Source organism: Mastigoproctus giganteus, chromosome 2 (assembly GCF_048544385.1).
Source record: "Mastigoproctus giganteus isolate SK-2022 chromosome 2, ASM4854438v1, whole genome shotgun sequence".
Lineage (NCBI taxonomy): Eukaryota > Metazoa > Arthropoda > Arachnida > Uropygi > Thelyphonidae > Mastigoproctus > Mastigoproctus giganteus.
Genome location: NC_143576.1, coordinates 37420310 through 37437105, shown reverse-complemented (window position 1 = coordinate 37437105; position 16796 = coordinate 37420310). Strand labels below are relative to the sequence as shown.

Below are 16796 nucleotides of genomic sequence, written 5' to 3'. Positions count from 1 at the left end.
CTATTGTCATCAGACTGCTTCCACGAAACATCTAATTGAAACTATACACTCTTAGAAGAAAAGCTCTCCAAATCCAAACATATCTATCAAATTGTCATATTCCGTAGCAAAATGTATCATTCCATAATACGTTCTGCCACTTTCCTAAAGCGGGTAGTTGGTTGGTGGATCAGACTTCCATCTTTTGTTGTGGAAGTTGATAGCCTAAATAAATATAAGGCTGAGATGGTGGGATGAAATGGGAGTGGGGTGTGTTTTTTTTTTTCTTTTTTGGCTGATGCTGCATAAGCTTACTTTTTTGCATCATATGCCTCTACTAATGCTAATGCTAATATCATCAGACTGCTTCCACGAAACGTCTAATTGAAACTATACTCTTAGAAGAAAATCTATCAAATTGACATATTCTGTAGCAAAATTTATCACTCCATAATATGTTCTGCCACTTTCGTAAAGTCCATGACATCAGAAATAATGTGACTTCCAACATTATTTGCCTGTGCTAAATTAGGATGGACTTATGTGCGACTGCCCTACCATCGATCCAAGATTCTGCAGCTACTTATGGGTGGTCAATATATTTAAATATGTTTCTATGGCTTCTTTGACTTTCTCCATGAATTTTTCTCAAATGATAGGTTTGACGCATGAACTACCTTCTGTATGTAGTTTGCTGTTATGTGATATTGTGTGTGTGTGTACCAACAACAGTTGTCATGGTGAGTTTTAGAAAGTTCATCAGAGAACTCACAGTTGGCTACTGATGGAACATCCACCCACCATCTTACACTGAAAGTCTAGGTGTGATCTGTACCCATACTGATTTGTAATGTACTATTACTGCACAGGCAGACCAATGAAATTTGTATTGGTATGTCTGATCTGATCTTCATGCAGAAGTGTCTCCTAGCACAGTGTCAATTAGTTATGGAGGGGATATTCAAATAACTTTGGTTATTGTCTATATTTACACGGTTTACACATTTACCCAAACACCATTTGTGGCTAAGTTTACTTCATATTGCTAATTCAATCTTCCTTACACTGATTTTGTTAATTTCATTGAAGTTAAAGTTAATGACTTTAATTGCATTAAAGTCAAAATGTTAAAGGCTTAAACATTAAGCCTTTAACATTTTGCACCCTTGCTTAACCCCATCCCCCTCCATTTTTAATACTGTTTTAGATTATGGGCTTCTTTTCATTAATATGTTCTCTTTATTTTTATTTATAGGGTTCACCATTGTACTTTCTTTTGGATTATTTATATTCCTTTATAGTATGCAAAGATTATACATTAAGTGGTGAGAAATTGAAACTGTTTCAAAGTAAACTGGACCAGGTAAGTGATATGTTTAGCTTATAGGCTATATTATGTTACTATATTAGGTTACAAGAATCTGATTTTAGTTCATTAAAGTATCAATGGAAGTTGGAAATTGAATTTCTCTTTATTCATTTTCAGGTATTTCATTTGTTCTTCATTAGGCAGCCTTCATTTTATTCAATTTACTCTCTCTAAATTTTATTTAAGTTTATGACAGCTTTTGCCAGTCAAGAGGAGACATCGCATCTCACTGGCATTCTGGAGTTTTAGCATTAGTAGAGGCATATGATGCAAAAAGCAAGCTTATGCAGCATCAGCCAAAAAAAAAAAAAAAAAAAATTTCTTCCATTCATTCTAGTTTTTGTTTTATGGAAATCTTAAATTTTCAAAGAAACATACGGTTTTCACTGGTTTTTGGCAGTTTCCTTCTTTTTCTGTTATTCTTTTTTCTATATATGGGCGGACTTTATTTTACTATTTTTTAAAACTTTTTCAGCTACATTTCCTGTCTGTTCAGTACTGAAAAGAATATTGTTTGTATTAATTTGTTCTGGGTCCTTGATAGCAAAAAGGGTGCAAGTTGTTTCTCAACATAGGTTTTTTGTTGTTGTTTTTGTTTTTTTAATCAGTGATATTCTGGGAGTGTTGCTGACAACCTAAGGTTCAGATGAAACACTCAAACTTTTCATCAGATCCCTTTTTCACTCTGCAGGTCCATATTACAATTTGGATTTGTTTACATTAATGAAAACCATAATTTCTGTTTTACAATTTTTTTTTATTAAGAACAAACTGCTTCAGCAAATCTTAGTTATTAAAAGGAAGACCAGATATGTTTTTTTCACTACATAATTTATTAAGGCACATAAAACTGGATCAAAACAATATTTAGCCTTTACAAATGCTGTTAGTTTAATGACATTTTTTTTACAAATTTCATCTTACAAGTCATTAAGTTAGTACCACATTTTTGGTGAGCAGATTTATATGAGGTATACAGGCAAGACTTTGTATTTCCTGAAAAATCATTTTTCATTTTGATTTCTTCTTATATTTACATTTTACAGATATTTTCTGTTTTTTAATGAACTTCTTTGTGCAGATCCCTACATATAAGTACAAAATGAAGCGAAATGGACCCAGCAGATTTCAACAGAGAAAAGCAAAGGAAGCAAGGGAAGAAATTATTCAAGCAATGTCTGGATCATTGTTGAAGTATGTTACACCTTCAACATCTAGTGCAATAAGATATTCAGCATGATAAATCAGAAGAGCAAGTACAAGAATCATCTTCTCAAGAGGATCACAGATAAGAGAGAAAGTTATTCATCCACTAGTGGAGAAGATTCTAGTGAAAATAGACATGAGAAGAGAGAAAATTCTGAAAAGCAATAGGAAATAAACATATTTTAAAAGTATTCCAACGTCGCTTTTTGACCTATCCCAGTACCAGATAACTTGAGAATTTATTTTATTAAGAAAGGCAATGAATATTTTCAGAATAAGAATGGATCTTTTGACACTGCTGAAAGAGCAGGAGAAAAAATTAAAGGTCTACAGCTAACAACTTCCTGGTTTTATAAGACACTGCCAAATGGAGAAAAAATTTAAAAACGTGGATGGTTTATCGACCATCATCAGGAAATTTATTTTGTTTTGGTGCAAACTATTTTCATTGGGGGCTAAAGAAATTGAAATATCACTTTATCACAGGATTTAAACCTTGGTGGAAATTAAACCCAAATGTTTCTGACTGTGAAAATAGTGAATACATCTCTCATGCTTGGAGTGCAGGGATTGAAGTTTCAACAAACTGGTGACCACATTCATCAGACAGTACTGGATAAAGAAAGAAAGAAATAGAGAGATGTTTTACATTGGCTTTTAGATTTAATCTTATTTCTGTCTCATCAGAATCTTCCTTTTTGTGAACATGATTAATCCATGTTTTCTAACAACTATAGGAAATTTTAGAGACATGGTAGAGTTGCTGCCAACAAGGCCCCTGTTTGAAAGAACATATTTTAAGAATTTAACATTTATCTGGTAGGAAAGAACCCTCATATTTATAGCCAGAGATTCAAAATGAGTTTATTAACATTTTAGGAAGTTATGTGAGAGAAAAAATAGTAGTCGATAATATAATTAAACAAGCTAAATGTTTTGGAATTCTATTTGATAGTACACCAGATAAACCCCACACTGACCAGATGAGTGAAGTAATTAGATTTGTTCACATTGTAAGTGAAAAGATTGAAGTGAAGAAGTCATTTTTAGGCTTCTTCTCCATTGTTGGAAACACCACTGCTGAACTCACAAAAGAAATTTTGAATAATTCAGAAAGGAATGGATTGGATATAAATCTGTGCTGTGGTCAAGACTACAACAATGTGGGAACTATGGCAGGAATTCTGATGGGTCTAATCTAAAATCAAGGAAATTAACCCCAAAGCATTGTTTATGGCCCGTGCAAACCAGTCCTTAAATTTATGCAGAGCACATTCATTTTCAAATATTTCGTCATGCTTAACCTTCTTTGGAACACCTTTATTCTTTCTTTTCAGTCTCTCCACACCATTGGAAAATAAGGGAAAAAAAAAAAAAAAAAACATACAGGAATGACAAAAACCAAAACCAAACTATTATACAGGCCCTCGTTATAACGTGGTTCGTGTTACGCTGATTCGCTATAATGCTGTTCTTATATTATAAACCCGTATCTGGCTATAACGCTCTTTTACCAGTGTACAGATTGCATATTTAACAACAATATGTTTCATCTGGTGGAGTCATCTAGACTCCACCAGATGAAATGGGAGGAGAATGGTGATGATTCCACCCTGTTACCCACACAGACATACAGGAATGACTTGAAAATGAATAGCAAAACAGCATTAAAACATTTCCCACATCGACTTGAGAAATTTTCTCGCACACTAATTTAATTGCAGTATAGTGACTTGTTACATAGTTCCGAGATCAACATTTTAAAAAAATTATCAAGTATATTGTTTGTAATATTTGCATTATATTTATTATTTTTTTTTTAATGTAAAACCCAAACACGAGAGGTGTTAGAACCTATAGTACTTAGTACCGTGCTTGGGTTGGAGGTTGAGAAGATGAAAGAAGATATGCATTTATCCGAAGTCTAGTCATCACTCAGTACAGTATTAGACTTAGTGCATAACGACAGTTTACTCAAACATTGAATCATAATTAATGTAACCAATGCAGTTACATTTTCGAAGAATTAATAATGGCGGATAAGAAGGAAAAAGCAACAACGTCTGGACACAGTATGAAGACCACAAATGTAAGAAAAAGACTGAATTTGAAAATTAAATTAGACAAGTGGATGTGTGCCATAATTTAGAACTGGCAAGTTTAACTGTAAGAACAATTATAAAAAAAAAAAAAAAAAATTAATTTTAGCAGTTGGAAAGACAGCTATGAGTCTGTGGTGTAACAAAGGTATAGCTGTTCCACTGCAAGCAACTAGGTCTAGGCTGGCTATTAGGATTGAAATGGAGAGACTTTAATTAATTTTATTGAAGATAATATCCAATGCAGAATTCAGTTAAGTTAAATATTATAAAAGAAAAAAAAGAGAGATTAGCTTATATGATGATCTGAAGAAAGCTCACCTAAAAAAAAAAGTGGAACCATTTAAAACTAGTAAGGGCTGGTTGAATAGATTTAAAATCTGTTCAACCAGCCACAAGTGCAGATCAAGGAGCCGAAACTTTCAAAAAAGAACTTGTTAAAATTATCGGAAAGGTATTATGTGTTCTACTTCTCAACAAGTTTTTAACATAGATGAAGCAGGACTTTTTTGGAAACATATGCCTAAAAGAAGAAAAAAACATGCCAGGTTTCAAAGCGGTGAAAGATCGGTTGACTTTATTGTTGAGTGGTAATGCTGCAGGGGATTTTAAATTAAAACCCCTTTTACCAGGAAGAGGGCCAAAATACAACCCAAATTGACACATTTTTCATGATTAAATTCATGATTTTAATTGGAATTTTAAGTTTCATTTTGATACATATGTAGTTACCACACAATTATATACGTATGTTATGCAGAATGTTTTATATATACAAATTTTTGAATATTAAATATTTTGACCGACATTTGTGCATCTTTTCACTACCATTTATTATTGATTAAGAAATATCGTATGGCACTGACCGCAACTCACAAATACATGATACTTTATGGGAATGTGGCGCTTGCTTAGCGCGGATTCGCTTAGCACTCTGTTTTTCCGGAATGAATTATCAGCGTTAAGCCAGGGTCACCCAGTAAGATATTGCACATGCTCACGTGTATTGTCTGTAAATTTGCCTGTTTTGCTGGATGAAACACCCCAGTTTCTGGGAAAAAAACCTTTCCTATGCCTGAGACTGACTAACTCAGCCGGGGGGGGGGGGGTAATACCCACAAAAGTTCCTTAAGTCGTCGACAGAATTCAAACATTCAAACGCATGCCTTTTCCACCCAATGGGAGGAGAATGGTGATGATTCCACTCTGCTACCCACACAGACATACAGGAATGACAGGCCAGACAAAGTGAAGTGCACATTATAAATTTGTAAATGTGGTCAAAATAAATTTTGAAAAAAAAAGCTTCCTCTTCACAAACATTGTGTGAACTTCGTGATAATATAGATACTAGAGGGGTTGCTGAAATTTTATTATTATCCATATGTGATTTCTCTTTTCTAAGTTATCTTTCTTTCTGGCATGAAATTCTACAAGAAGTTACCTTTACACAAACTATTTACAAACAGTTGGAACAAGCTTGGAAAAATGTGTTGTAAAGTTACAGACCTTAAAAAGTTGTTTATTAATTAAGAAAGAAATAAAATTGTAGAAAGGGCTCTTCATTTTGCAAATACAACTTTTGAGGAAATGGGCATTTCAATAGGAAGAAGAGGAAGAATAAGGATAAAAAACAAATTCCAGGAGAAATGATGAAGGATGCTGGATTTTCACTCCAAGAAGAAGAAAAAAAGAGCTATATATGAATGCCTTGATAGGTTACGTTGAGAATTGGAGGTTCATTCGAAAGAAATGGACAAAATTCTTTCAAAAATTGCCATTATTCTAACATAAAATTTGGTTGTTGCGAAGAAAGAAGAATATCAAATGCATATTTCAAAGCTAACTGAAATTTTCAATGAATTTCATCATGAAGAAATTGTATTAGAAATTGGCAAACTAAGACATCACAGGCTGCAAAAATAACTTTTTGAGGAAGCAAAACAGTGGACAGCTTTGCAGTTTGTAGAGTTTATTATAAAGTGGAATTTTTCGGAATCTCTACCAAATTTGTTATTATATTTATGGTTCTTTTCAACAGTACGTGTATCTATAGCTTCTGTGAAAGAAGCTTTTCCAAGTTAAAATTACTTCTGCTCATCAGTGGATCAGACTACCTATATTATCTATTGAAAATGAATATGTCAGTAAAACTAATTTTGATGAGGTTATCGATAAATTTTGCCAAAATGAAGACACGAAAATGGAAACTATAAATCTCTTCTGTTATTGATTTTCTCTTTTTCGTATTATATTAACTTTTTTGTTATTTTATTAATTTATTTTCTCCCTTTATTATTATATTAACTACTATGTATACTATGTAAATACACTATACTTTATTCACTGAATTTTTAATGATCCTTAGTTTTCTGTGATTTCTTAAAATCAATTAATTTTTAAGACTTTTTTTTTTTTTTTTTTTTTCCAAGTTGATAACATTATTTAGGGGATGAAGCCAGAAAAATCCCCAGGGGCTCGCATCCTGTGAGTATGGGCTTGGCACACCCAGGGTCCTGAGCTGGATATCATCATTCTTCCCTTTCTTGGTGATTCCCTTCTACTTCTCTCTCTCTCTCTCTCTCTCTCTCTCTGTAACGCAGAAGTTTTTTTTTGGCTGGTGCAGCAAAAGTCTTCCAATTTGGGCAACCTCACCATATATTTACATATTGTATCTGTAATACATATAGTAGAAGCCTTTTTCTCTGAAACAATTTGGGCATCATTGTCCACACAGGTTAACCTCCCACATATAATTAGAACTGTACCACACATCCTGTGCCTACCCAGTTGATGTATTGAAATCTGTTTTAATGATCAGCGAACCTGGTTGTTTTCGAGTCAGCCACGAGACCTCATTACACAATGCAGCAATTAATTTCATTGCTCCTCTATTTGTAACAAGATTAGCCATCTTCAAAATACCCGGACAGCAAACCCTTGTATGGATTTGAAATACACCTCTGTTCGTACCAAAAATTGTTCATACTAGATGCAGTAGTCCACTTATGATGTGCAATGCATCATTCAAAACTGTTCTGCAGTTTTGCACTATATTGTAAACAGCTTCCTGATGTTTGCCCTTTGCAAGCCACAGTCTAATCATACATGCACATTAACTAACAACCGGGAAAAATATGCAGTCAAATATGCGTAAGAGCAAATTCAGTGTTCTTCCATTTATTCCCCAGTTCTTCCTTGTTGTCCATGCATTCATTCCTACAAATTTCCGGATCTTATCTGCTATGTAAGTAATATGGGAAAAGAAGCATGGCTGTCTATCAATTAGGATCCTTAAGTATTTTATCATTTTCACAGACCAGAGATGAGCTCCACCTAAAGAAACAACCGGGTTCCTAGTCACCGACAGGTGTCCTTTCAATAACACAGTTTTTGAATTTGCTGTGGACACACTCATTCTATGCAGTTTGCACCATTGATGTAGTTTTGACAGAATCAAGTTTGAAAGTTCTTCCAGTTGAACCCGTGTATTACCCACCACTAACAGAACCGGGTCATTGGCATAAGTTATCATCGAAACATGATTATAGTTTATAACAGAATATAATTGCTTTGTACATTTTGCTTGTCACATAGCAAACAACATAATGTTCCAAATAGTTGCGTTTAAAGCCCGGGTGAAATCGATGAAAATGCCCAAATTATATTTAGTTGTGTACTGCTGCACACCATTGACCAGCTGCTGTAATGCATCATATCTTCCTCTACCTGCAGTGAAACCATATTGATCATCAGACAGAATGTAGTTACCTCACACAGGATTCATTATTTCACTACCAGGAGTCATGATATACTTTTCCCAATCCACTCAATAGGGCGATCGGGTGATAAGATTCCGCTCTGTCTTTTGGTTTCACTGGAGATTTTAAAAGAAGTTTAAGCAATGCCTCCTTCCGCTGGGCTGGAAAGACCCCATCTCGCAGATATGCAATGAAGATCTGAGATGAGTTGGAGTCAGCCTGAAACTTCACTTGATAACCTCACCTTCATCAAGGTCCATTCCTGGACATTTGTTGTTTTTTATCTTGGAAATAGAAGTTTCTAACTCATCAAGTTGAAAGTCACTGTCATCTTCCTCACCTTCTTTCATAACAATCATTTAACTCTTTCATTTCCAGGTAGTCCTCAGGTCCAGTGTCATTGTCTACCTTTAAGTTAAAATTACCTAATAGATGACTGAGAATAAGCTGCACACTTTCTTCCCAAGACCTTCAAGTCCAACCATTAATATGAATAGAACAGATTATGTATCCAGCAGGGTGTCTCAACTTGTTAGTACAAATTTTGTAAACTATACCCCAGGGGTCATTATTACCACAGGATCTCATCAATTTTTCCAAACTTTATATTTTTCCTTCACAATCATTTGACTATATTCTCTACACAAACACTGGTAGTCATTCTTCAGAGTAATTTGCTCATTTCTTCCCCAAATTGGGCAAGAAAGTTGTTCCATTGGAACAACTTTCTTGCCCAATTTGTTTCTTCACACAGATGAGTCAATTCCGCCATCCACCCCTTTACTGGAGCACATTATCTTGAAAGCGCCTCATAGCAGCTGCGGAAACATCAGGTAACCGGTTCGGCAACAATTGTACTGCATCGCATCGCGCCATATAACCCAACTGGTTCGCTGTCATTTCACCAACCTTATCCCAAATTTGCTTATCGAATCTGGTCCAGTTTGTTTTTATTTTTGACTGGCACTTTATAGCCTAAGTTGCCATTGTGTCATTAAAAATAAAATCAGTCAAGTAATCAATCCTACCAGCTGGCAGCTGACATTGGATTCATAAATTACTCTACAATATTCAAGTTTCTCTTTTTAAAATATTCTCCTTTTTATTTCTGTCTCCACAATAATCCCATTTTCCTCACCCTTCTAAAAACAATAATCATTGATGTTTTATCCACCTTGTATTCAACTTCAAAATCTAGTTTCCACCCACTCTCCACCTAGTTTTTCAGCCCATAGATCCCAGATTTAATCACATTGATCTCTTCAAATGCATCCTTCCTGATTTTCCAATACCAGTAGGGTCCCGCTTTTTGGCTTTCCACTTATACGGTGGTCTTCGATTATATCCATGTTCATTATGTTTGCCGCTTGTTCCACTTTTTCGGCACAACTCGCTCAGTAGCCAAGTTTGAGAAGAGCATCAAGTCCATTTTATTGTCAACGATTCAGTTTGTTTACAGCATATGATAGTGAAAACATGTTATTAGGCTTTTATATGCATTTGCAATTGAAAAAAAAAGTTACGTTCCACTTTTCGGTGATGTTTGCTCTAATTCGGGGGTCTTGAACCTAACCCACCATATGAGTGGGGGGCCATACTGTACTCTTCTTCTCAGCAACAATTCACATACTCATGTCCTATTGGCTGCCTGAGTGGCTTCCTAAGCTTTACAAGTCCAGTACTCCCATGTGCACTGCAGAACCATCGAATAACTTTCATTCATAATTGATCCCCGAGCAGTTCTAAAATGGTAAGCCTTTTGGCATTTTTCCTATGTTTTTTGAGGTTAATCTTATGTACTTCATGTAATTGGCCATATTTCATTAATTTTTTCAGTAGTTTTTTGAGATTATTAACTGACTTTTTCCCACTGAAATTACTATTTTTGAGTAGCTATTAAGGAACAAGACTACCTCATTCCAACACTCCTAATTATTAGAAGTCTAATAGCCTACATTTGACCACTAAGTATCATTGAAAAGATGAGTAATAAATTCTCGTGCGATTGTTCTGTTTGAAAGGTTCATTTCTGTACACTCTTTACTAACTTTTCTTTCCAAAAATCTTGGTTCCATCAGCAAAGAACAGGGCAGGCAGTTCGACCAAGATGTGAAGGAAATGAAAATAAAATACCAGGATACATGGACTGTGAGCATGATAACAGAGTACTAGCTTTCTCTGAAAGTGGAGACACCTCACAACATGCTTGAATTAAAATTTGCCAAACATACATTTGAGACCAAACAACATAAAATTTATTCCAATATATCTGGTGAATCTCCATTTAACATTTGTAGAATATACTACTTTTGTATTCTCACTTTAATTTATTTTTATACAATTTATTTTTTAAAAAATTTGTACAGGCTGTTTCTTTCTCTCTCTCTCTCTCTCTCTCGTGAAATATGTGCCTTCATTGCAGCAGTACATTTCAGTACAATAGTTAAAAATAAATAAAATATTTATGCATTTGGATTGGACCACAAAAGGGGGGGAAGGTCTGCTCCACATTTAACCATATGGCTTGGAGTTATGTACTTAGACAAAATACATTGTGCACAGTTCTCCACACATTTGCTAATAGTGGACTGCCTACCAACTGATGAAAAGCCAGTAAAATTCAAAACCATTATCCTGATTGTGTCTGAGATTTTTAAATATACAGCCACTCCCTGACTTACTTAAGGGTTGTGTTCTGGGGAACTCTACTTAAGTTGGAATTTCCCTAAATGCTTATGCAGCACTTGCAACTGTGCACGCTGAATTTGATTGAAGCAAAAAAAAGTTCGATGACCATGTAAATAGAATTATTTATTCAATTTTTTAACTCATGTGCAGGAAAATTACAAAAGTTTTATTTTAATGTTGTGGAAACCAGCATGATGCTTGAACCTATTAAGTCACCCATTGCTTGCCACGAACTTAGCTTGGGGTTCACCTTACTTATCCTTAATATCTTCATAAATTCTTCTTGCTTTTGCTTGAATGGCCATTAGACTCAGGGGCATTTGCTTCTGAATCTGATTTTCCATCCATATTATTAATAGCTTTTCCATCTTCGATATAGCATATGAATGTTGTTTTGTGATCACTGTTGATCATAAATGTGTTGATCCTTTAACATGTTCTTTTATACACACACTGTCCTATAAAATAGTATTCAGTGTTGAAGCAGTGAGACCTAATTCCCGTGTAATAGATGACAAACTTTGTCCTGCTTCGTACTTCTTAATCATTTTCATCTTCATTTCTAAATCAATTTTGTTTTGTTTCCTAACACTGGCACCACTTGCACTTTCCCTTTATCATTGTAATAAGTTAATAGGAATGAAGAGAAGATTCTGAAAATTTATTTATGTTTTTTGTATGATCGAAGATTTCTCTTCTTCTTTCACTCACATAGCTCCCTGAAGAGCTGTTGTGTCTACCAACTGCATTGATCATGTACTCTATGAGCGGCATCATTAAGTGTCATGCCCAGAAGTTCACTGTTCACCTAGTTGCAGGTCTTCCTCTGCACCTCTTCCCCTCGATTTTTCCTTTCATTATATTCTTCAACAGAAAGTTTTCCCTTCTTACTATATGACTAAAAAACTTGAGTTTTCTTTTGTTAATGTTATGAAGAATTTTAGGCCTGCCAATTTTATTCAATACCCACTCATTTGATCCAAGTAAGAAATATGCAGTATTCTCCTGTAACACCACATTTCAAATGCCTCAATTTTCTTCCTGTCAACTCTTTTCAGATTCCATCCTTCACATCCATAAGTGGCAACTGGAAAAATTAATGAATCAATGATTCTCAGGTTTTTAGATCTTCAGGGACAGATCTTGATCTCTCCATAGTTTTGTCATTGAAGGTTTCAGTGAACGAGAAACACATTTCACTGTAATAACGTAAAAACCCACAGAATTCCAGTTACCAGTATTATTGCAAGTGCAATAAGATCGAGTTTACTACCTGTTGATAATAGACTGCACTAGCAGAAAAGCCCAATAAACTGGAAAATGCTAATTGTTTTATGATCATTATCTCCAGAAATGTGCTTTAGAAAAATAACACAAAGGCATTCAAAATTGATTCTTATAACGGAACATATGATAACAATGAAAGTGTAGTGCATTCTCCAGCCGGACCGCGTAGCCCTTCCTCTCAGCCAATAGTAGCATTTGTAAACATGTTGGTCGTGTGTTTTGTTTTTCCATCCTTTAGTTAAAAGTGATTTTTTGTATTATACTTATTTGACATAAATTTATATAAAACTGATGCAATTTCTATTATAAAAATGACCTTATAGAGAGATAAATAGTTTAGTTATATAGCGAAATTTTCAAGTTCCTAGATCTTGGTACAAATTACCAAAAAAAAACAAAAAAACCAGTGTTATTGGGTTCACATTACAATATTTTCATATAAATAATTCCATTTATTCCTATGGGATGCAAAATACATTTCCATATTTTTATTTTTAAAATTTATATTTTGTGATCAAAATCAAATGTAAGTAAAGCATAAAAATTTGTCATTTTTTCCATTTCCTTAATTTGCTGTCCTTATGTGATTTCAAAAAAAAAGTGGATGTAAATTTGGAAATCAGTATATAAATTTAAGATGGGTAACATTAGAATAAAACCTGCATTTCACAAGTTTCAATTTGCAAACTTATGCAATTGACAGAGTCAGTTGGCTTGGAAATGTGTAGGTTGGGGTGGGACCAGCAAAATTTTTTGCCCTGTTACTCAGCACTTTTTTTGTATGTTGAAACCGTGATCATTGATATGCTAGTGTTCTGTTAATATTGCTGGCATAGATGTTTGCTAGCCATAGTGTCATTGTGTAATATGACAGTTTCAGGAATGACAGTGGTGCAGTATATATTAGAGTACATTGGACAGAACTAAATTCCTTTGATATCAGTTTTATTATTTTACCTGTAAAAACAATTTTATTTTTGTAATGGTTAAAATTATAATAATGAAGTTTTTTAATGACTGCAGAAGTTAGTATCTATTTCTTGTGCTTAGCATCTAATGCTTTTAAATTCCCCTTTTATCATATATACTTCCCAGATAATTGTCTACTTTTGTTGCTGACTGTTTCTTTCTAGTTGACTTAAAGAAACCAACCAAAAAATTTATAATAATTTCATATTCTTTCATTTCATTTTAATGTTAAATTTTATTGAAAGCTTATTTTTTTATTTTTTTTTTTAATCTCTATTTTTTTCTACTTTAGCATTCAGTTGATAAAGAGGATGTTTATCTCTACTCATCTAATTTGATAGAGAATATAGCAGTATTTCTCTTGACAATAGCACTTGTTATTTGCAAAAACTCTTATGAGTGCTGCTTATTGCTAAGGCATTTGTTCTTTGCAAGTGTTCAGAATAGTTTCAAGTCAAATGGTAAGCTGATTGATTTAATAATATTTGATAATTCTAAAATATGCTCCTAGTTATTGATCTTTTTAAGTGTTTATTTCATCTGGGAGAAATATTTCAAATCAGCTATCATATAACATGTTTTTTTTTTTTTTTTAAACTGTGTTTTATATATTTTATAAACTGCTCACATTGCCACACTTGTCATAGAATGACTCGCAGTTAGGGACAGAACTGCAACTGTTATGTCAGCTGAAAGGGAATGCAGCCTGAATTATTCAAAAAATATGATAATTAAGAAATATTTATGAAGTGCTAAAGAATGGTATTGAAACTGCCTTAACAGGTTACCAGTGTACAATAAGTAATAACATTTCAAGAGATACTTGTAATCTCCAGTGGTACAGGAGATTGCTGGTGTATCTTTGCTGGAGATTATGTGTATATAGAGGTATACAGTGTACCTATATCACTGGAATTCATTAAAATAATATCACAATATTAGCTATATGGAATTAATAAAATTAGTATAGTTCCACAAAACAAACATAAAGCAAATTTATTTCCACACAGAATTCTGCTAATCATTATTTATTACATTTAGTTTTGTTAATTATGGCTCGTTCCAATGCATTTCAGTAAAGAAACTGGTACTATTTGAATGCAGACATTGCAGTAGTTTGAGTAAATAATGCCATATTGCAGTAGTTTGAGTAAATAATGCCATATTGCAGTAGTTTGAGTAAATAATGCCATATTGCAGTAGTTTGAGTAAATAATGCCATATTGCATTATTTTGTACTGTCTTGACTGTTTGAGGATACTTCATTTTCTTCACCTAGTTCTGTACTGCTTCAAAATAGTACCACCCTTCTTTACTAAAATGCTGCATTTGACCAACTCAGTCTAATACTAAGAATTATTGAGCACCATCAAGCTACCTTTGGACTTTAGCTATCAGAATGCTTAACATTCAGTCTATGAATACAGATTCATGCCTAGAACTATTACAAGAGCTGAAAAACATCAATTGGGACATCATACGTTTATGTGAGATTTGAAGAAACGGTGAAGTCTTGGTCAAACTAGAAGATGAACATCAGCTGTACTACAAAGGAACAAATAATGGATGGTGTGGTGAAACTGGGTTCCCCAATCAACAAAAGACTTACAGGTGCACCCATAAAAGTAGAAGATATTACCAAAAAAACTGCTTGCTGTGCTATTAAACTAAATAGTCACCATTCTCTTCAAATTATTCAAGCTTATGCGCCTACAAATAGCCATCGGGATGAAGAAGTTGAAGAATTTTATGAAGATGTATTGCACTGTTACAAGCAAGGCAACCACCACTATGAAATTGTAATTTTAGATTTCATTGTGAGAATTGGTAAGGTCCAAAATGGGGATACATCTGTCAACTCATATGGAACTGGAAAAAGGAATGATAGAGGCAATCTACTAATTAATTTTGCAGTGGTAACAAAAATTGTTGCCAAGAAAACTTGAACTCATTCTGCAATTAAAATGGCTCAACAAAAATGGACATGGGAGAGCCCTCTTGGAAATACTAGTGAAATTGACTTCATACTGAAAAACAATAAAAAGATAATGATATTTACTTAATGCTCAGTCTTGGACTAATTTAATGTTGGAAACGACCATCGCTAACGAGAGCAAAAATCAAAATTGATTCCAAGGTCAAGGCAACTAAAGTGAAGAAGGCTGACATTAACCAACTTTTGAAAAATTGTCAAAATTTTGAACTGGAACTGTCCAATTGTTTTTGTGTGCTGCAAGATATTTCCTGACACAGATATTTCCACCAATAATGACAAAGTCATTGAGACTATTGTGGACACTGTCTGTGTCCTTGCACCTACTGTAAAATAAGAAAAGTTTATATTTCAAAAGAAACAATTATCATGATGAAAAAAGTGACAAGAAATGAAGCAAAGTGGTAACATAAGAAACAAGGTAGAACATATACAAATGCATAATGGATATCAGAAGTCAGAACAAATTCAACGTTGATCTCCTCAAACACTAGCAGAAAATCGTGGGCTAAAGCAAAACGAAAAATTGAGCCGAATGTTTCCTGTTTCCTTTGAAGCTTGAGGATGATGCAACAACAAATACTAAAATCTTCAACAACAACAACTTCAAAAACTTTATAAAGGATGACAACTGGATACAACAGCAGCTGCAGAAGCTGTACTTGAAATTTTGATTAAAGAGGCTATAAAATCAATGAAAAATGGCAAAACAACAGGACCCAATAAAGTCATCATTGAAATGTAGAAAGCTGGAGGCCAAAATTACATAAAGCTCTAGCCAAACTATTTTCAAAATACTTTCTACTTAACAAAGTACTGTAGCATGGAAAAATTCATCCTACTGCACAGAAAAGGTGACAAAGCAGATTTAGAAACTATCGACCAATAAGCCTATTGCCAGTTATAAAAGATTTTCACAAAGATACTTTCAAGAATAGGCACAATACTTGATGTGGCACAACCCAAAGAACAAGCAGGTTTCAGAAGTGACTTCAGTACAGTGGAATACATCCAAACAGTGCAGCAAGTTAATGAATACAATGAATACAACCTTCCAGTATGTCTAATCAATACATAAAAAGGCAACTGCATCAATACAGGTCGACAATGATAAAGTTCTGATCAGCATAGAAAAAGGCATCTGACAAGGAGACGCAATCTTCCTAAAACTGTTTGTACCTGTTTTGAAGAAATTTATTGCAAGCTAAATTTGAATAATAAAGGACTCAAGTTAATGGAGATTACCTAAATCGCTTACAATTTGAAGATGATATCATTCTCTTTGTCAGTGATCCGGAACAAGTTCACCAAAACATTAAAGAACTGCAGTGTGAAAGCAAGAAGTTTGGTTTGAAGATGAATCAAGAAAACACAGGTTATTTTCAACAGATTTACCAGGTCAAAAAAATCATGGCTGATTTTCTTTCATCTTTGATACTAGGAAA

At 33.9% G+C, this 16796-nt stretch overlaps 1 protein-coding gene across 1 annotated transcript in view; it reads left to right on the top strand.

Moving 5' to 3' along the window:
• The first annotated feature begins 829 nt into the window (after positions 1 to 829).
• LOC150089270 (spatacsin-like) overlaps positions 830 to 16796 on the top strand; it is a 445059-nt gene continuing 429092 nt past the window's right edge. The window contains exons 1-3 of the mRNA XM_090389929.1: positions 830 to 871; positions 1235 to 1342; positions 13651 to 13819. Coding sequence (XP_090246055.1) covers positions 830 to 871; positions 1235 to 1342; positions 13651 to 13819 — 319 coding nt within the window. The remainder of the gene's footprint in view (positions 872 to 1234; positions 1343 to 13650; positions 13820 to 16796) is intronic.